General features: G+C 50.0%; 1 protein-coding gene across 2 annotated transcripts in view; it reads left to right on the plus strand.

Moving 5' to 3' along the window:
- DENND5B (DENN domain containing 5B) overlaps nucleotides 1–20848 on the plus strand; it is a 123180-nt gene that overhangs the window by 73789 nt on the left and 28543 nt on the right. For both annotated transcript variants that reach the window (XM_037514074.2, XM_037514075.2), the window contains 8 exons: nucleotides 1244–1774; nucleotides 4258–4489; nucleotides 9033–9183; nucleotides 11015–11108; nucleotides 15059–15190; nucleotides 16141–16293; nucleotides 16892–16970; nucleotides 19919–20000. In XM_037514074.2, the coding sequence (XP_037369971.1) occupies nucleotides 1244–1774; nucleotides 4258–4489; nucleotides 9033–9183; nucleotides 11015–11108; nucleotides 15059–15190; nucleotides 16141–16293; nucleotides 16892–16970; nucleotides 19919–20000 (1454 nt within the window). The remainder of the gene's footprint in view (nucleotides 1–1243; nucleotides 1775–4257; nucleotides 4490–9032; nucleotides 9184–11014; nucleotides 11109–15058; nucleotides 15191–16140; nucleotides 16294–16891; nucleotides 16971–19918; nucleotides 20001–20848) is intronic.

Genomic DNA, 20848 nt, shown 5'->3' on the forward strand with positions numbered 1-20848 from the left:
CTGTCTCCTCTCTCCTCAGCTTACAAACATTCCCCCAGCCACCTCTTCCCTAAGGTTTTTGGGTGAAACTGATGGAGGCTGAGAGTAGAAAATTTGGGATGGAAGTGTCACAAGGCCAGAAACTGGAGGTGGGGGTAGAGATGATGCACACAGTCCTTAAACCAATTATAGTAAGGAAAACCCTTAGGTCCAACTGCTGCAGGAGTATCAGAGGCTGCAGGAAGGATCTGGAGGCGAAGACAGAGGTGGGATGTAGAGATGGAGGCCACTGTAGAGAATCCTGGTCCTCACAAATCAACCTAGTCACACCCTAGAATTAACAATTCATAGCATTCCCAAAGGAATGAACTCTGCCCCTCCCCAAAAAAAAGGGAACACTCTAACAGTGTAATTGCTCCCCTGGCAAGAGGCAGCTCTCCCTCCTGCCCATGTCTATGCAGGCATCTTCTCCTGTCCTTTCTTTTATATAATAGACCTGCCCCTTTGGATATAACCAAAAGTCTCTGCCTCGTGGGGAAACTCACTTGTGCCTCTAAAAGGGACGGTCTGGTGAAACTTTACTCAGCGGTAATCCAAGGACCTCACTCTGAACCCAACACCCCTCAAAAAAGACTTCAAAATCCTCCCACCAATTACCCAAGGGACCCTCATCTGCTGAACCCAGCGGGCCCCTGCTCCCTCCCCTCCACTCTGCCCCTTTTGTCTAAATGCTTCTGAAATGGTTTTGCTTTCCAAGAGTTTGAAGATAATTCTGGATAAAGTGAAAACATGTGGATTTTCTGTAAACTGGATTGCTCTGATTGCTCTTTGCTAATGTCATCCCAATGTTGGGTTCTACAGATGCTAAATTTTGGCAATTCCTGTTAATTCTAAATTACACTGGATGCTAGAGTGGTGGAAAGACCCAGAGAGTTGAGGCTTTTTCCAGAGCATCCTGGTGTCTCCTGTGTGGGGGTCCACACACCTGTCCCTGTTGGGCTGTTTAAGAACACCCAGGGGCATGTGCATTATAGTGAACTGACATGGCCCAGAGAAAATGAGTGGGTGGATAGTGAAGTTGGCATAAAAAATAGGGAAAGATTTTGACAAAGAGATTTATTTTTAAAAGAATAAGAAAGTCGTAACCTTGAGAAGATTAACATACTCCTGACCTACGATTTCACCTGTAGCCGTTGGCAGACATACTATAAAACATACAATGTCCTTATTTTCACACCTGCTCACGTCTTTGTTTCTTCTTCAGGCCAATTTGTGTTTTGTGGACATTGACAACCACTTCATCGAGTTGCCAGAGGAATTCCCCCAGTTCCCCAACAAAGCAGCTTTCATCCAGGAGCTCTCCGAGGTGCTGCTCCAGTTCGGGATCGCGCCCGAGGGCCGGCTGCAGGACAGCGAGAGCGCCACCAAGCTGCAGAGCTTGGTCCTGAGCGACCTGGTCATCGACAAGAAGAACGGCAACGTGGCCCCCAATGACATCAACGTGTACAACCTGCTGCAGGGCAACGAGACCCTCGCCCGCCTGCACGCTCTGGCTAAGCGGACCGGGGTGGCCGTGGAAAGCATGAGCCTGCCCAGCTCCCTGGGTGACAAGGATGTGAAACTGCAGTGCGAGGGGGCCGAGCTGCGGGACCACCAGCTCAATGTGCAGCTCCGGGAGGTGTTTGCCAACCGCTTCACACAGATGTTCGCAGACTACGAGGCCTTCGTCATCCAGACGGCGCAGGACATGGAGTCCTGGCTGACCAACCGCGAGCAGATGCAGAACTTTGACAAAGTAACGACTCTACTGTTTCCCTTCTGTGGTTGTCAGGGCCAGACTCCCTAGTTCCCTTCACTTGTCTTAAAACTCAGATCTTCCCTCTGTTCCTTCCCACAAAGGGTCTTTCTTTGCCTGTCTTTTACTCTGGGTAAAACAATTTGACAGGAGAGCAGATCGGCCAGCTCATGAATAAGCTGGTCACCCAATAGTGTATTAAGCTGCCCTTGAGCTCATTTTTAAGTTCCCCTTACTTTGAAGACACTTGAGCTCTAGAAGCCCTTCCATTTCACAGGTTTTTTCCAATCTACTGACATTACCAGGCCTCGGACAGGTCTCCCATTTGCCCTTACTTTCGGATCAAGTCAATGAAACCGATTCCTTTTCTAGTAAATCCTTATTCCTATGTTTCATTTTCATCCTGTTTTGAAGCTGCAACTTAAAGGTGACCCTTTAGTTTCAGAAGCCAAACTTTTGTCTTGTTCTCAGGTCAGTGGTGAGTAACTGGCTTGGGTTTTATGAGTAGAAGTCAAAGGCTGGATTCGAGTTTCGGAAAGAGGACAGAGAGTGACACCAGCCTTCGATGGTCCTGCTGAAGTCGAAGCTTCTTTCTAGGATTTACTCCGGGGTGTTCTTCTGCCAGGTTTTCTTGCCGTAGCCACCAGATTTTTTTTTTTTCCCAGACAGAAGCACTTAGGGCTGTGCTAACCATGTCAGGTCCCCGGGGCCTAGTCCCAGCTTTGCCTGGGGCATGGTACGTGCAGACACCAGATGAGCTATTAGCGTGAATCACCATTTTTTGCTAAATGTTGTTTGTGTGTCAGGAAACACCTCTCAGAGGGGCTGATGCATGCTGGGAGGCTAATGTAAAGCCTTGGAGCATCTGGCAAATAAGTATTAATAAAACATTTTTGTAAAGGTAGGTAGCATAAAAAGATTCTTTTCTGATTTGATCATTATATAAACTATGCTGAACAGTTATGACGCACTTTGTGTTTGAGAAAGAATCTTTAACGTTAAGAAGCCTTTACTTCTCCAGACAAATTCCTGCTCTTCAGCTCCTTTCTCATTAAGCTTAACCATTTTTCCATGGTTTTTTTTTTTTTTCCTATTCAGCTTGAAGCTAATCTGTGTACACTCATGATTTATCCTCAGGCCATTCAAATTCTTATCTGAATCGAGTGCTGGCACTTTCTTCCCTCTTCATCTTTCTGTGGCTCTGAACTATAAATAGAATTCTTTTTATATTGCCCCTAGAGAGAGGAGCATTTCATGTTGGACTCGAGAAGGAGTAATCATCTCCCTTTCCACCAGAAAATGTTGTGGGACCCTCACACATTAGTCTTGCAGGGCCAGTCTCTGCTGCCCTCCTGGGCGCCGCCATGGCTTGACCATCACAGCAGACACTGGGCCCTCCCAGGAAATAAGGCATTTTGCTCTGTAAGAAGTTATATTAATATTTATCTTCACATTTCACCTTCAGAGAACCTTTCTGTCCCCGTGAACCTTTCTCTGGCTATTTGGATTTATGCAAAGACATCTGTGCTATGAAGGCACTTACACTTACTTCTATAAGGAAGTGTTTGCAAGCCTTCCTAGATATTAAATGAAAAGTGAATATGTAAGGAAGAGCTGATGAGTCCCAGCTGGGACTCATCCCTGGCTTCTGCCTCACCACACTGACCAAAGAGAATGAGCGGCAGGACCAGTCCAGCAATTGAAATAGTAGACCGCTTCCACATGTCAGCCCATACCAAGTTGCAGCTAGCATTTCCTTGCACCCAGGGACCTGAGGAGCCACAGGGAAGGGAGAAACTGGCCACAGTGCAGGTGCCGGTTCCCATAGCAACCAAGCTGGATGGGTGTGTCTGCAGGCTCAGTTGCCTCTGGGTGGTTTTTAGGCAGTGCTGTTTCCAGTGTTGAAGTCCCAGCTAGTCTGCCAGCACTGCTCTGGCAGGCGTTTGATCTGGAGTCAGTGCTCACCCATCAATCTCTAATGGTGTTGGGGCCTCAAAAAGCAGACTAGAAAAAGAACCAAAAGATCTCATCCACACAGTCACATTCCATGTTGGTTTTAGAGTCACTACCTGCGTGTGCTGCTGCCAGGGCAGCAGTGTCAGTTACCACTACCTGGTGACCAGGGCCACTCCCTGGGCTGGGCCTGGCCAGTAGACCAGAGGCCTCAGCTCTCTGGAGCCAGCGGTTACGCTAGTGGTCAGGGAACACTGGCCATCATGGTACAGCCACCCCTTCTCATCAAGGTGCCCCTTCTGTCCACGGAGGGCATGCAGGTTAAAAGACAGGACCCCTGCCAGAGGCCCGGTGAGCTGAACTCCATGAACTGAGCAGAAGGGCAGGAAAAGTGGTTTCTGGATTTCAAGCCACAGTCTGCATGATTGGGTTGACAAAGGGTGTCTCCTACCCCAGATAACGCAGGGATTCGTCACTTGGTGTAGACACAGTCTCCCTGCTCTAACGAGTCCCCAATTCTCTCATTGCAGGCCTCCTTCCTGTCTGACCAGCCGGAACCATACCTGCCCTTCCTTTCACGCTTCATTGAAACACAGATGTTTGCCACCTTCATTGATAATAAAATCATGTCTCAGTGGGAAGAGAAGGATCCTCTGCTGCGAGTCTTTGACTCCCGGATTGAGAAGATCCGACTATACAATGTGAGGGCGCCCACCTTGAGGACATCCATCTACCAGAAGTGTAGCACCTTGAAGGAAGCAGGTACACTCTCCTTGCCCACTGAGCTCAGCTCCCCCCGCCCCATCCCTGTGCTTGCACAGTCGCCCCTTAAACCAGAGCATGAATGTCCAGCTGTGGATGGGGACTCACCCTGAGCTCTGTCCACCGGAGCTTTCTCTAGCTCTGACCCCTGTGAATTCCAGGACCGCCCTTTCCAGCCGACACCCCCTCTCACCACAGAAGAGAACAGATGCCAGCGGGGGTCATGGAGTGTACTACAAGAGGCTCTGGTCTCCGGCTCCCTGTCTTTATTGTCTTAGTGAAAACAATGTTGATTTCTACTTGCTGTGCATATTCCCTTCTTATGTCTGCCCTCTTTTCTCTTCATCCAAGAAAAGCATTCCATTAAAATGACCAATCTGAGATGCTTCCTAACTCAATACTAAAACTGTGTTTATGTCAGTCGAGTATTTATGTTCATCTCAGTAGGTCCGTTTATTGAATTAAAATCCCCAGATCCTTGCAGTTAAACTAGAGGCTCCCCCTTCCCCACACTAGCCTTGTCCTCAGAGAATCACAGTTCTCATCTGGCAGTGCACCCCATGGCTGGCTGGTCTGGCCAGCCTCCCACGTGGGACATCATGGCAAGTGCTTCACTTGCGTTTTTGCCTTTATCGTAACAGCAAGGCCTGTGGGCATCTTTTTTTTTTTTTTTTAAGATTTATTTATGCATACAAGAACTGGGGTGCAGGCCAGAGATATGGGGATGAGAGGATTCACCAGAGACAGAGTGGGGAGAAAGGAGAGGTTTGCTGCGCCATGTGGATCACCCCAGCTGGCCGGAGATCGAATTCAGGCCTCAGAGGCTGTCAATAGCTTGCTAATGCTGAGACTTAATCCCTGTGCCACCAGGGAGGCCCCCTGAGGGCATCTTTGCTTTCCTCATACTGCCAGCCTCATTGGAGGGGTGGAGGGCCTGCCTCTGGCCTGCAGCATTCGTGAGGGTCAGAGCCGGGCCCAGGCCCAGGTTAGGGCAACTCTGGCAGCAGCAAGCCCGGATGCGGGCCATTAGCTGCACCTCCTACAAACAGACACAGGGCCTGCGCCCATCCCCTCAGTCTCACATGCCTGCAGGGTCTGTGCCCCACTCTTTGTGCCAGGTAGACTGATAGCTGTCACCCAAGTGCCCCTGTTGGTCCTCCCCTTCGAATGTAGGAGAAGTGTGAGAGCACCTTTTCTTGGGGAGTAAAAGGAGGCAGCAGGTGTGAGTTTCCTGGCTCTGCCCTGTTCCTTACCCTGCTGCTGCTGCATTTCCATGTTCAGGGCATGGCGGGACAGGCCTCAGTGTCAGCGTGTTTCAGAAAAGCGGCGTGTGAGCCAAGGCCTTCGCCGTTGGTGGCCGTCCTCTCTGGTCTCCCTGAGTCCCATCCTGTTCACACCTGCTGAGGAGCACCCCAGGAAGAGCCATCCCCTCTGTGTTTCTGGAGGCTCAGGGTGGAGAGTGCATGAAACAGCCCAAGTCTCTTAGGAGGGCGCCTCAGCCGCCCTGTGAGCGACGCCCTTGCCCAGGAAAGTCCCTTCCTCTCTCTGGACAGAGATCCTAGCGGAGGGAGCTGCAGGCTGCGATGAGTGTACTTCCACAGTCTTTTCCGTGCAGTGGACTGTCTTTCAGGCTCTCATAGAGTTTGCTGCTCTTGAAGACTGTTTAGGACAGAAGGCGGCAAGGTGCTCACCCTCAGAAGTGCTTTGGTTCTTTCTTTGATCAGATGAAATCGTCCTCGCTATCCCCAACAAAAAAAAAATGCAGAAATTGAGATTTTGTTGTAGTCACTGGATTTTTTTTTATTTTTGCTTTTTGTTTTGCCTCTAATGAAAAAGAAGTCTGGACCACTGTGAGGTCTGTGGCAGAGGCCTTCTGTGGGGCCTGTCAGCAGGGCCGGTAATGGTGAAGCTCTCTCTTCCCACACCTGTCTCAGCTCATGGACACCCTCACCCGGCCTACGGGCAGCCCACAGCCTCTGCAGCAGGAGCATTGTCGTTCCCGAGAGCCCAGGGCCCACTGGTTCAGGACTTGCTGAGCCAGCAGTGCTGGGTGCAGACCCTGTCGGGAACAGCTCGATGTCAGGGTTCTCTGTCATTAAATCCAGTGGAAAATCTGAAGCTACTTTTCTTTGTCCTTTGTGGAGGACAGCCATTCCCTGTGCCAGAGATGGAGCTTTGTGGCCTTTGATGGAACAGACAGGGTGGGAGGTCAGGCAGGGCATTCATGTTGGGAAGCCAAGCCTGACTCTGCCCAGCCTCTCTGCTCACTGTGTTTTGCATGGTGCAGGTGTAGACTGATTGTGAGATCCAGGGGCTTGACTGAACACTAAGTATCCTTTCACATTGAAACTTGCATCCTTTATCCAGCAGAGATCTGACTACTATTTCAAGAAAGTTACATATCAAAAATATAAGGACCTCAAAAAAGTTTGGATGGGGGCCTCCCTGGTGGCCTAGGGGTTAAGTCTCAGCACTATCACCACTATGGCCTGCATTCCAACCCTGGCCAGGGAGCTAATCCACAAGGCACAGCAGATCTCTCCTGTCTCACCCACTGCTGCCCTCAGCAGTGTATTTCAGTAGATCCACCTGTTCTGCTCCCCACTCTGTCTTTGCTGTCTTTGGTGAGTCCTCTCAGCCCCCCACCCCAGCCCGGCACCTCCCGGTTCTTCTACACAAAAACAAATCTTAAAAAAAAGTTTTGGATAAATTTCCACGGGTTACAAAGACAAATAAGGGAGTTGAAAGCAGCTTTCCAGCATTTGGAAGTATAAGTCACATAGGGCAGTGGTGACTGCCACAGAGCCCCCCGCCTCACCCCTTAATACTGCCTCCGCCTCTGCCTGGAGACACAGACACCCAGACATCCCGACTCCGGGAGGGCTTGGGTGGAGCGGGCCCCTGAGCAAGTTCTGTCACCAGAGTGGAATTTGCCATGGACACACCCCTCCATACCCAAAAAAAGATTCCTTAGAATATATTTGAGGAATAACCACCAGTGCTTGATCTTCTGGTTTTGAAGGAGGTAATGACTTACTCTGTGACTTATTTCTAAAAATCCCCCCTTGCATTTCCCTGCATGTCCTGGTTGTCACCCAGCCATGGGTTCTCCTTGTCCTCCCTTGAGCAAGTGCCAAACAGAAGTGCGGGGCCTAGTCTCGCTTCCCACATGTTATATTTGCTCTTGGAAATTCAGTTGACAAAAGACATTTAAGATCAAATTCTTTGCCAGGGAAATAGTTCACTGTTTCTTGGGTCTTTGAGATGGCCTCCTCCTTTAAGTGGTCTTAAAATAGAAATGTTGAATAATCCTATCTTTTAACTTGGCCTATTTCATTCTTCAAACAGTCAGTTCTTATCCTCTGGACATTCTCTAAATGCCTGCTGGTCTTATTTTTCTCTGCGTTATCCCTCTTGACCTCATCCACACCCCTCCTACGTCCCCTCCTATGTCCCCCATGGGCACGTGACTGTTGGCTGGAAATGAGGTCACAAACTTTGCACAGCTCCTGGTTTTACAAATGGAGGACCTGTGAGCCCTTTGGGGTCTTTACACAAAGGAATTAAGTCATGGAAGTCTGCCATGTTTGCTTTTTCCTCCTCTTGTCTTTCAGCTGAAGGAAAATATTTATTTATTTATTTATTTATTTATTTATTTATTTATTTATTTATTTATACAAGCACTGGAGTATAGGCCAGAGGCACGGGAGGGTGAGAGAATTCACCAGAGACAGAGCAGGGAGCAGAACAGGCAGAAGGACCGAAATACACTGCTGAGGGGAGCAGCAGGCGAGACAGGAGAGGTCTGCCTCGCCATCTGGGAATCTCCCTGGCTGGCGGGGAATCGAACTGGCGTTGCAGAGGCCGTGGACTGCCTCACAGCGCTGTGCTCAACCTGCTGTGCCACTGGGGAGGCGCTCAAGGAAAATGTTTTATTTGCCATCATTTTCTTTCATGAGGTACTCAGAACCATATTTCACTTCCGAATTTCCTACTAAAAGAAAGTTGTTTCAGTACCCAAGTACAGATTTTTCAACGCCGCTGCCCTCCCTTTGATAATGGCAGAAAATACCAATGAAAATTAATTATCCAGTATTTATTTAAAATTAACCCTTTTATACTAGGTTGTAATGATTTCTGAAATGCTTTTGTAAAGTCTATTTCAGAGTGGTATAAAGACTGAGTTCTGGGCCTCCCCTGGTGGTGCAGCGGTTGAGCGCTGGGCTGTGAAGCTGCCTGCAGCCTCTGCAGCGCCGGTTCAATCCCAGCTGCCAGGAGGGTCTGGTGTGCAGACCTCTCCTGCTGCCCGCTGCTCCCCTCAGCAGTGTAGCGTCAGTCTGCCTGTTCTATTCCCCACTCTGGCTCTGGTGAATCTCTCACCCTCCCATGCTTCTGACTGTACCTAGTGCTTGTATAAATAAATAAATCTTAAAAAAAAAAAAAAAAAGACTGAATTCCTCATAAGTGCATGGGTGGGGAGAGCATTATTTTGCAAGATTTAGCCAACGGGATGTCTGTAATTTGTCATAAATTTAATTTATAGCCCAGTCAATTGAGCAGCGACTGATGAAAATGGATCACACTGCGATCCACCCACATCTGCTGGACATGAAAATTGGTCAAGGCAAATACGAGCAAGGCTTCTTTCCAAAGTTGCAGTCTGATGTCTTGGCAACAGGACCAACTAACAACAAGTAAGTGTGTCCATCCCCCAAATAGTGGGAGGAAGAATGAATGAAGCCTGGAGCCATGCAGCTCTGATGGGGGTGGGGCCATGCAGGCCGCTAGCACCTTAGCAGTCAGGCTGCTTTTTATAAGAGCACATTACCCCATTTGAAATGTGGATTGATACTTTCTGAATATTTCACCTATAATCCCAACACATAAAATGATCCAAAGAACAAAGACTTTTTTTCTTTCTCAAGTCATCTGTACTTGGGGATAGTTACACGAATGCAGGCTAATGGAATTGGAAAGTCATGCTTCCATCATCTCTATTCTTCTGCTATTACAAAAAAAAAACCTCTGAACTCGGGCACTTAAAAGAACATAACTTTATTTTTTCAAAGTGCTAGAAGCTGGAAATCAAAAATCAAGGGATGGGTGGGGCTGTGCTCCCTCTGAGGCCTCTGGGGAGGTTCTTTCCTGCCCCGTTGAGTTTCTGGTGGCCCCAGCGATTGTGGCAGCAGATTCCAGCCTCTGCCTCCATGTTCACTGGGCTTCCAGCCTTCTGTGTCCGTGTCCATATTTCTCTCTTCTTATTTTTTTATTTTTTTAAAGATTTATTTATTTATGCATAAGAGCTGGGGTATAGGCCAGAGGTGCGGGAAGTGAGAGGATTCACCAGAGACAGAGTGGGGAACAGAACAGGCAGACTGACTGAAATACACTGCTGAGGGGAGCAGCGGGCGAGTCAGGAAAGGTCTGCCTCGCCATGTGGTTTGCTCCCTGGCTGGCCGGGGATCAAACTTGTGCTGCAGAGGCTGTGGATTGCTTCATAGTGTGTTGCTTAACCCCTTGTACCGCCAGGGAGGCCCTTCTTATTTTTTTAAATAATGTTTATTGAAGTTTTTGTTGGTCTGCAACATTGTGGGTGACATTTGGGTACAAGTTCATGCCCCTGTGGATGTATGTTGTCACCCCACACCCTCTGCCAAAGCCCATCATCCTCCACCACAGCCCCAGGCCCATCCCCCTGTGCTCCCACCAGATGCTCCTCTTCTTAGAGGGACTTCCCGAGGTTGGGTTGGGGCCCAGCTTAGTCATGTCATCCACATGGACCAGTGGCTTCAAGAAGAGCATTTTCAGGGCTGATTAGGGATGAACTGAAGGTTCCAGAGGGGACCCAAAGGTAGGGTCCCATTCACATCTAAACTGTGAAAGCAGCTTACAGAGAGCAATGAGAAGGAGACCTCAGGTCATCGTGGAGACACCAGCAGGCTTGTGAGTGGAGAGAACGGGGACAGTGGAAGAGGGGTCAGTGCCGCAGCTGGGAGGGGCCAGAGCACCGTTCAGGGTGCGGTGGCCAGTATGTCTTACCCACTGGGGTTAGAGGAAAGATGAGCTCCCTGTGTGCGCGGCATTGAAGTCTAGGGAGGAGGAGTGGGGAGGGCGTGGCCTCTTTCCCTGGGTTAAGTGAAAGAAGGTCTTGGTGGGGCTGGGGGTGAGTGATAGAGAGGGCACCGGAGGGAAACCGGTTGCTGTCGGGGATGGCTGCACAGGGGAGCGGAAGGGGTTCACCAGGGCAGGGTGCTGGTCGGTGGGAGGACAGAAAGGGGGAGATGCCTACAAGGGAGACACTGCTTTTTTGAACTTCAATTTTTAAAAAGCCTTGATAGTGCCCGTCTTTATGAACACACTGAGCCCCAGGGGCTCGTGTGCTGCTCCGTGGGCCAACCCTGTGGAATCCGTTGAAAAATAAGCGCTGTGGGTCTTTTGAGCCTTCCCGCTTTCCCACGTAAAGAGAAATGGGGCTTCACGATGGGGGCGGGTGTTCACCTGGGCCCGGGCATGGCTGTCTTTCAGCCGCTGGGTCAGCCGCAGCGCCACCACTCAGCGCAGGAAGGACCGACTCCGCCAGCACCCCGAGCATGTGGGACTGGATAACGACCTCCGAGAGGTACATGGGGGGCAGAGGTGGGGGTGGGGGGCCAGAGGCTGGGGTAGGGAGGGGGGCGAAGGTACCCATTTTTGAAATGGCTCTCTTCTATTTTTATTTATTTTTTTTAATAGAGGCATATTTTTTTTATTTTATTTATTTGTTTGTTTGTTTTTGTTTTATACATGCACTGGGTACAGTCAGAAGCACGGGAGGGTGAGAGAATTCACCAGAGCCAGAGCGGGGAGCAGAGCAGGCAGAAGGACCGAAGTACACTGCTGAGGGGAGCAGCGGGCGGCAGGAGAGGTCTGCGCGCCTTGTGGGACCCTCCTCCAGTGGCTGGGGAGCAGCCGGGGAGCAGCCGGGGAGCAGCCGGGGATCGAACCGGCGCCGCAGAGGCCGCGGGCAGCTTCGCAACCCAGCGTTCAACCGCTGCGCCACCGGGGAGGCCCTCTCTTCTATTTTTAAATAATTCTTTTTACTCATAGCAGAAAACACCTGTCATTTTCCATTTTTTTTAAACATCTTTTTTTTTAAAAGATTTATTTTTATTTATTTATGCATACAAGAACTGGGGTGTAGGCCAGAGGTGCAAGGGATAAGAGGATTCCCCAGAGACAGAGTGGGGAGCAGAACAGGCAGCTTGACCAAAATGCACTGCTGAGGGAAGCAGTGGGCGAGACAGGAGAGGTCCGCTGCGCCCTATGTGGGTCATCTCCCTGGCTGGGGATTGAACTCAGGCCCCAGAGGCTGGCGATAGCGCTGAGACTTAACCCCTTCACCACCGTAGTGACCCTTTTTTTCCATTTTTGTCATTTTAATACACCTAAAAGGAGGCGCTACTACACGTCAGGTGAAGGCAGATGACCTGTGGGCTGCATGTCTCCCCTGGGGTACTAACAGGAAGCACAGGCTTGTCCGGGTATCAGCAAAACGTCAACTTAGGGAGCTTCTGCCTGTGCTTTGCCCTCAATTTGCCAACACCATTTTCTTAAAGTGTTTTCAAATTAAGATCCTGGCGCTTTATTTGTGCTACTTACATGTAAAAAGACACAGTGAACATTTGAAGAACTGGAAGTCAGCATTCATTGTTCCACGTGGTCACAGGAAAATGCAACCAGAAACCCTTGAACTGTTTTCTAAGCTCGAATGTGTAGGAATAAAGCAGAAGGCCTCCTTCCAGCAGGGCTGCTGTTGGTCAGCATGTCTGTGCATCTAGGGCTTGAGCGCCTCCCAAGAACCACGGCCCCTGCGTGCTCCTCTTCGTGCTCCTGTCTAGTTTCTCCCCCCAACTACCCCCTTTTGCTGTGACTTTATTACCTGCATGTTTGTTCTGCTTCTCTCTCTCTCCCCGTCTCCTCTCTCTTGCCTCTCTGCCACCGGCGTCCGGGTCCTTAGTCTTCCGGGGACCCCTTGGTCTGTCGGAACTCCATGGTTTTCTGGGAGTGGGACCAGGGCCCACCTCCTCCTGCACGGCCTCCAAAAAAATCCTTCTCTGAGCGCTGCCTGGTATGTTCTCTGCCTGAGTGTGGTGAGGAGCAGCCGAGCTTGCTGGAGTCCCTCTCACTGCCCCCAACCTGTGTGAGCTCACCCCTCCTAGCAGCACTGGCCTTCTCCCTGCTGCTCTCCCTGCGCTGGCATTGCAGCCCCTCCTGGCAGCATGCGCTGCCAAGAGCCCCTCCTTGCTAGCGGCAGGGAGAACTGACCTTTCCAATGGTGGTGTTTCTTTTGGGGTGGCAAGGGCCGATGTAGCAAAATGTTTTTCTTCCAAAGGGGACTATGTTAACATTCCAAAATCCTTTTTATGTAAGCATTTTGCAGGCATGCAGCAGTGATTCCTTGTCAAGGAGCTTTACTTTGGCGAGGTTTCATCCCCACAGCGTTTTAATTTACCTTTCCAGGTCTGTATCTGATGCGGTCAGAAAATCAGGTCACAGTGGAATCTTAGTGTTGAGAGGAGGCTTTGAGGTCACCTTGTCCAACTGGACATCATTTAACTGAAGTCCAAGAGACTCGCCCACTTTCACTATGCAGCTTAGAGAGTTGTTCTTTGACCATGGTCGAAAGGCCCTTAGACTTAGCAATCCAGCCACATGGTCCTGATGAAAGCGGGCAGAACCTGCAGGTGCCTTACAGGAGGCAAGGACCCAGAGCCACCGCATCCTGCCCCTGCTGCCCACTGGCCACAAATAGCGAGATGGACATACAAAGGCAGAGCCAGCTCCCAGCTCAGGAGCTGACTTCTAGGCCTGCCTTTCCCATGCACCCAGCTAGCCAGGTTGACTGCAGCAGCCCTCACGCAGGACCCTTGGTCACCTGCTTTTCCACTGTGAAATAGGGGCACAGATTTACTTGTATGGTCCTCTCCTCTCTAGCTCAGTGTCTAGAAGGGGCGCTGAGCTTCCCTGGGATGGAATCTTTTGGCTCTGGGGTTTGCCCAGCCTGAAAGATGAGAGTGGACACTCAGGGCAGACAGACCCCTTTTCATATCATAGTCAGCACTGGTTTTTACTGACCTTTTTTCTCCAATTTGTAGTATGCCAAGCTCTATCAGCACAACTTAAAATTACATGTGCATGGATGTCGTAACTCCGCGTAGAATCTATCTAGCAGGTTGATTTTTTTTCTGAAGTGGTTTTCACTTACTGCTTTTATGTATTTGGACACTGACCTTCAGGGTGTTTGGTTGACCTGTTCCCTTTGATTTCCCAGTGGTGAGAGTTGTCTCTCATTCTGTCTTCCTCCCTTCTTTGTCCCTCTAAAAAAGACTCAAAGCACAAAGACTCAAAGTGAGTGTGTCCATTTAATTTGGGCACACGAGTGTTATAGGAACAAAGTGTGAGCAGGTTCATCTCATTTACAGAGATGCCCTAAAGGAAACATTTTATTGATGCTGTCTTTCACTGGGTGGTTGGAAAGTGGCGAGTGAACTGATCAGTTGAAGCCCTAAGTAGTAGTTGTGTTTTTTTTTTTAATTTGTACCAGGTTTTGCAGATTATTTTTTGAAGGCGAAATATCTTAAATGTACAAATTCCCTTTTATTTAAAGAAAGCAAAGGGTTTCATATGCCTTCCCTTATAATACCAGGTCCTCCCCTGAGTACCCCTCAGTCTCCCATGTGGCTGCTGTGCTGGTGTGCCTGCCCACGCCATCTCTCTGCCCCCACACAAATGCCTACTTTCACTGCGCAGCTTGGAGCAGTTGTTCTTTGACCATGGTCCTAAGGCCCTTGGACTTAGCAATCCAGCCCTGTGGTCCTGATGAAAGCGGGCAGAACCTGCAGGTGCCTTACAGGAGGCAGGGACCCAGAGCCGCCGCATCCTTCCCCTGCTGGCCACTGGCCACAAATAGTGAGTGGACTATTCACTCCAAAGTTCTAGGCTGTTTGAACGTCCTTTGCTGTGGAACAGAGGGGAGGACCACAGCTGCCTGTCTCAGAAACCAGGCCCCCCATCAACCCCCCTGGCCCCTGGGGCTCCTTTGAGTCACTGCCGCCTATGTCATGAGGCCTTGCCCATTTGACCAATGAGCAGATGGGCCGGAGGTCGAGCAGCAGGCCCCCAGCGCTCAAGGTTCACTGCATGATTAGATTCAAGGTGTGAGCTGGGGAGGCCAGCAGGACAGGAGCAGATACGCTGGCATGAGAGCCGCCGGGCCCCACACAGCCTTGGGCTTGAAGTCCAGCCCCCCACTTTTCCTCATCCCAACTGACTCTGACTAATATCAGCCTCAGATTTGCCCAGTAACAAGACTAAACCAGAAATTCCACCATGTTCTGCGTGAGCTTTCACCTGACAGCTTCTCCGGGGTGGGTCACCGTGGAGGGCCCAAGGCTTCGCCCTTCGCTGCAGACACGCCGACACTCGTGTGCCCTTTGCTGCACTGCAAGGCTCCTGCACTTGCCGTTTGAGGTTAAGTGGGTACACAGAAAATCTGCTGTTTGTGCATTAAAAATACTCTTTGATTTTTAGAAATACATGCAAGAAGCACGAAGCTTAGGAAAAAACCTGAGGCAACCCAAACTGTCAGACCTCTCTCCCGCAGTGATCGCACAGACCAACTCCAAGTTTGTCGAAGGCTTATTGAAAGAATGCAGGATGAAGGTACGTGCCTCTCCACATTGAGGGGGGACAAGGAAAGCCGGGCACAGACCCGTGCCCCTTGTGGCCAAGGCCACAAGCCCCATCTCCACTGCCCATGGACTCGTGGGGGGCCTGCATGGGTCTCCTCACCTTGCCCGCCCTGACTGTCTTCCTCATTGACATGGATGGGCATGAAGCCACCCAGAGTCTGTGTTGGGGGAGTGTGTGTCTACGTGTGCGGGCCCCTCCCCTGTGCACGAGTGAAGGGTGGTCAGGAGGAGGAGACTTGGCCATGCCAGGGATCTGTGTGTGTCATGCACTTGGCCCTCGGACATCTGTGTTGATTGGAGATCACGGTACCAAGGGACAAAATGCAGAAGCCTGGGCCGCCCTGTGGCAGCCACGTCCTGCACATCTTCCCTGTGTGCTCTGCAGCTGTGCTCCGCCCCACAAAACCAGACTCTTTTTCTTATGTTTTATGTTTGATTAAAGTGCCTCAGGCTGCTCCACGTTAACTTCTCTTTCCCATCTCCCCAGGCCCACGCGTGGGGAGCAGGGGAAAGGATGATGGCAAAGGGCTCTCTTTCACTCTCCCCTGAGAGTTCTGAGACAGCCCAGAGCTGCCCAGTGTGGTGCTGCCATCAAACAGCACAGCCACCTGGAGTCTGCTGGAGGGGGGCTGGGTGGGGGCCCAGGCTCTGACGGCACAGGCTCTGAACATAGTCACCCATCCCTGGGGATGCTTTCAAGGAACCTCTTGGTCCCTCTTGAATGGCCCGGTTTCTCTGACTAAACAGGAAAGCAAAGACAGTGTGCTCCAGGTAGGCACCCAGAGGCTAAGAAATCCTCCCCAGGCTATGGCCAGGCCGCCGTTAGATGTAGCAGGAGGGAAACCCAGTTCCTATCCGGTTGGCCTGGGGGACTGTGGGCTTCCCCACAGGGTAACGCTGTGGCCACACTTCGTGTTCCAGACCAAGCGCATGCTGGTGGAGAAGATGGGCCACGAGGCTGTGGAGCTGGGTCACGGGGAGGCCAACATCACCGGCCTGGAGGAGAACACCTTGATTGCCAGCCTCTGTGACCTGCTGGAAAGGATATGGAGCCACGGCCTGCAGGTCAAGCAGGTGGGTCCAGGGGGCCCTGTCCCAAGGTTGAGAACTGAGAAGAAGAAAAAGAAACAAAATTGAAAGGGAAGAATGGAAATGTGCCATGGGTACTTTATTCTGGCAGGAGAAGTGTCACCTGTGGTTGGGAGGGGCTGGCGGGGCTCTCTTGGCCAGGAAAGGATCAGAGGCTGGCGCTGCCCCTGGAGATTAACCAAGTGCCTCATCCAGTCATCTGTCATTCAGGGTAGCATGTCCCAAGGCTTTCTTTGCTTTTGTTCCTGGGGTCTCCCCTCTGATTTTTTCTGCTGTGTTTCTTTGTTCCTCCCCTGCTGTCTGTCTCCTTCGGCCACTCTCTCTTCCGTCTGTGAGTTCAGTCCATGCAGACACACTACGTGCTGTAGGAGCCTCTTATCTGCAGTCACCCTCTCAAGTCGGGGAGCTCCAGACCTCCTACCCATTGCTGGGCTGCCCTTCCCCACTCACTGTCACCGACCAGCTTGCGCCTGGGTCTCCGGACTTGCCTGTGGTCATCTCAATGCGATTGGTTTGGCTGAGCAAAATTTTTGGTCTATTTTTCCTTATAAAATGACCAATATCCTGTTTCTTGTATTTTCAGGGGAAGTCAGCTTTGTGGTCCCACTTAATTCAATTCCAGGACAGAGAAGAGAAGCAGGAACACCTTGCCGAATCCCCAGGTGAGCTTGCTGGCCGACTGTCTGCAGTTAGGCCCTGCACAGTCCACTTTCTGGCTGGATCTCTCTCTCTCAGCTTGCGAGTGGCAGAGCAGAGGGAGGGAGCAGCCTCACTTACAGGCTGTGAGACCTGCCGCTTCCTTTGGGCTTCCTGAGCATCCAAGTGCTCTCTGGAGAGGTGGGGAGAGTAACCCTAGCTGAACCCCATGGCAGCATCTCCCAAGAGACACCCCACCAGCCTCAGTGAACGATGAAGGGTCACTGGAGTGCCTCATTGACCTAGGCATTTGGGCAGGGCACATACTGATATTTTCCTTCAGGAGAAGCTCTAGCCATCGCTGGTAATCTTTGAGTACGATATCAGGCACGCATGTTCGAAAAACCTCCAAGAGTCACATTTCTCCTCCCGCTTCTCACAGGCATCACGTGTCCAGATGTCAAAACTCTTTAGCTGATTAGCGTGACGTCAGGGTAGGCTTCCTTCATACACTACCTTCTGTGCAGTTTTAATCATCTGTTTCACAGAGAAGTAACCGTGGAAAGCTAGTGGAGATGAAATGTTTTATCTTGAATTGGCCTTTGGGGAACCTTTTCTAAAATTTCAGCTTATTTTGGAAATTCAGAAATGTAAGAAAAAATCTTTGTAACTCCTAAGCCAACCCACATAAGAATAAATATTTCTTACCTATTTCAGAAATAATGTGTTGCTAACATGGAGTAGCCTGGTTGCACCTCCCCCACTGCCCCTGGGGGACACCCTGTCCCAATGTGGCACTCACCAGTTTATGTGCCTTTAACCAAGCAGCCAGGAACGTGAATTTGATAGCCATGGCCTGGAGCCCCTGTGAACAGTGTCAAGGTTCTGCTGTATCAAGGTGTGGCTGCATTGATAAAGTTTCAGTTCAAGTTTAAAAGCGTTTTCTATGTCTAGCTCCTCTGCCCCTTTCCACTGAAAAATGGTTACGGCGTGTGTCCCGTAACCACCGATGATCTCACCTATGATCACAGAACATGTGTCTGCTCAGACCGTGAAACCATGACCAGGTGGCTTCCCTTCACTGGGAGCAGTTAGTTCCTAGGAAGAAGCAGCCCTTGGTGGCTTGGGTGTGGGAACCAAGCTCGGTGCATGCAAAGCTGTACAAGTAGCTGAGTGAGGCACATGCTGGGGGGTGCTGGGGGACAGCAGCAGGGTCATGGTCAGTGTCAGGTTGCCCTGCTGGAGACCAGACCCCAGCTGCCAACGTGCACCCCCTCCCGACCCCCAACTCCCGCATCCCCCCCAGAAACACAGGTCTCAGACCTCACCCTCACCAGCTTGTGCCAATCGGCTGGTGGCGTCAGCCCACACATGATTAAGTGTCTTCCCAATCCTAAGCAGGATTGACATAAACAATGTGGCTTTTGAAATCAAACGTATTGTCTGTTGGGAGGGGTGGATTTTATAAATACTGCTCTAACACCTCTGATGATTCAGCCCAGGAAATTAGGGCTTAAAAATATGACAGTGTGAAATATATATAAAAACATTAGCTTGAAAATAAAATCTTGCATAATTGAGAATGTGCTCTAATTATAGAGAAACTAGCAGTTCATTGACTTTTCTACTTTCAAAACTGGGTGTTTCCCCCCAAAATACTTTTTTGTTTGCCAACTGTTAAGCTTCCTTATTAATGGTAGTAAACAGCCTGCATTTCCAGGCCGAGGAAAGACCCAAGAGCCTTGTCTCCACAGGGGCACTCTCTCCCCCATCCCAGAGGAGATGAGACCATCCTTCCTCAGAAGCAATAACAGGAAGGGTCCGTCTTAGAAGGAAAACCACAGCATAGTGTACTGTCTCTGTTTTGTTTGAATAAATTTAACTTTTTAAAGCAGTCTGGGGTTCAGGACAATACTGAGAAGACAGCAGAGACCTCTCAGCTACCTCCACTCCGTGTGGACCTGCCAGCCTCCCCCACTGAGTTGGTCCCACCAGGGCCGGACAGCCGTACAGTGTCATAGTCGATGCCTCCCAGATCCTGCCCTGAGGCTGGCCTGGCAGGTCTCATTCCCCTGCTGAGGGCAGTCAGAGCCTCGCCCAGGCGAGTCCAGATCCCCAGAGTGTGTCTTCCTCAGCAGCTTCAGTTGCACATGTGCTCGGGAGTCCTGTGCTGGTCCCCCAAGAAGGGAGGCCCTAAATAGCCAGCAAAACCCCACATCCTAATTCTGATCTGTATGGGTATGTTTGTTGAATGTGATGCTGCAGCTTAGTTTTCACTTACAAATGGGAAAGTGGGGACAAGGGGCTCAAAACCCCAGGAGCCTCCTTGACCGCGACAACATATTGGCCAAGAATCTATGGTGTCGCCCCGTGAGGGAACCCCTCCCCTTCCCTCCTGCACAGCAGCTCTCAGGCTTCATCCCCCTCTATCCCACGAGTGGGCTGAGATTACCCACTTGGCAAGATCTGCAATCTGTAGTTTGGATTCTGAACTTGACATAGAAACCTGTCAGGCTGCAGAACCCAGGCTCTTAGAGTCTCCTTCCTGAACACTCGCAGAGTTTAGGGGAATTGTGTGTTGGAAATCATGCGCCCAGAGTCAGCTCATGTCTTTGGTAGCTTAACTTACAGACACTGTGTTCATGTAATTATCGTGAGCTGTTAGAGTGAGGAACTTTGGAAACTGGCGCTTCTGGCCAGAATTTGCAGATATCTCCTTATTTGCTAAGTGGACTTTTCTGATTCTTTTTAAATTTCCAAATGTAGCCCTGGATGAACTAGAAAGAAAATAGTGGGGTCACAGCATTCACAAAATAGCAACATTCCTGGGGAAAGAATTTGAACTTTTCTATTGCCTTTAAATTTTGTTCTTCTCAAAGTCATCCCTAAAGTATCTACATACGGAATGTGACTCAGAGTTTAGGTTCTCACTGTTATTTTTCTAATACTTTGTTGACTTTTTTTTTGTACTCAGTGGCCCTTGGACCAGAAAGAAGGAAATCTGACTCCGGAGCCGTGTTGCCAACGCTGAGGGTCTCTCTCATCCAGGACATGAGGTAGTCACAGCCCGCCCCATGGTCTCAGAGACATTAGTGACATTCACTTAACATGACTGTGTCTATTTTTCTTTCTTTTTGCTTGGGTATTCTGGAGAGAGCATTCTTTATAGTCTTATTTATTTTGCTTGTATACAATACTGGTTTTCCCCAACATGATGTCCAAAGGGAAAATGCAACTGAGAAGAGTTTTAAAGCCTCCCTAAACTATTTTACAATTTCTTTTGTGCAGTTTTGTAAAGGCTCCCAATATTGCCTGCGGGTACAGACCAAGGCGTTCTCAGGTCTGTTGGAAGGAAGGTTGCCATCAGGTAGATTTAGTCTGAAATAAATGCAAATCTGAGAAATAATTACTTGCACTCACTGGGCTTTCAAATTTTTAGAAAAAGCGTGTAAACAGATTCATGGATGAAGGTAGAGGCTTTTTAGCATTCTGTGTACACTCTTAAGATGTGTGGGTTTAAAATAAATGTTAGAACTTTTATTGTGTGCCTTGCTAATATGAGTTGCCGCTGTTTGTTCGATTTGTCAGAACCTCCAGCTGAAAAGCTTCCCAGGCAGGGACCACAGCACAGCGCAGCGGGGCTACCTCTGGCTTTGGCCCTGCTAGAGTGTGTCCTTTGGTCATTGTCCAACTCCTCTGTGCCTCGGTTTCCCTGTCTCTCAGAGATAGAAACAGCTGTCTGTTCTGTCATAGGGCTGTCGTAGGCATTCAGGGAGCTAGTCCAGCACTATGTTTTCAGGGAGTACCTGACTCCTGAGTAAGAGCTCTGTAAATGCTGGGTTTCCCTCTGAATATTTTAGATATTTGCTCCATAAACACTGTAATTCCTGGGGGGTGATGTGCA

This window comes from Talpa occidentalis, unplaced genomic scaffold (genome assembly GCF_014898055.3).
Source record: "Talpa occidentalis isolate TD23 unplaced genomic scaffold, MPIMG_talOcc4v2.1 talOcc4.16, whole genome shotgun sequence".
Taxonomy (NCBI): Eukaryota; Metazoa; Chordata; class Mammalia; order Eulipotyphla; family Talpidae; genus Talpa; species Talpa occidentalis.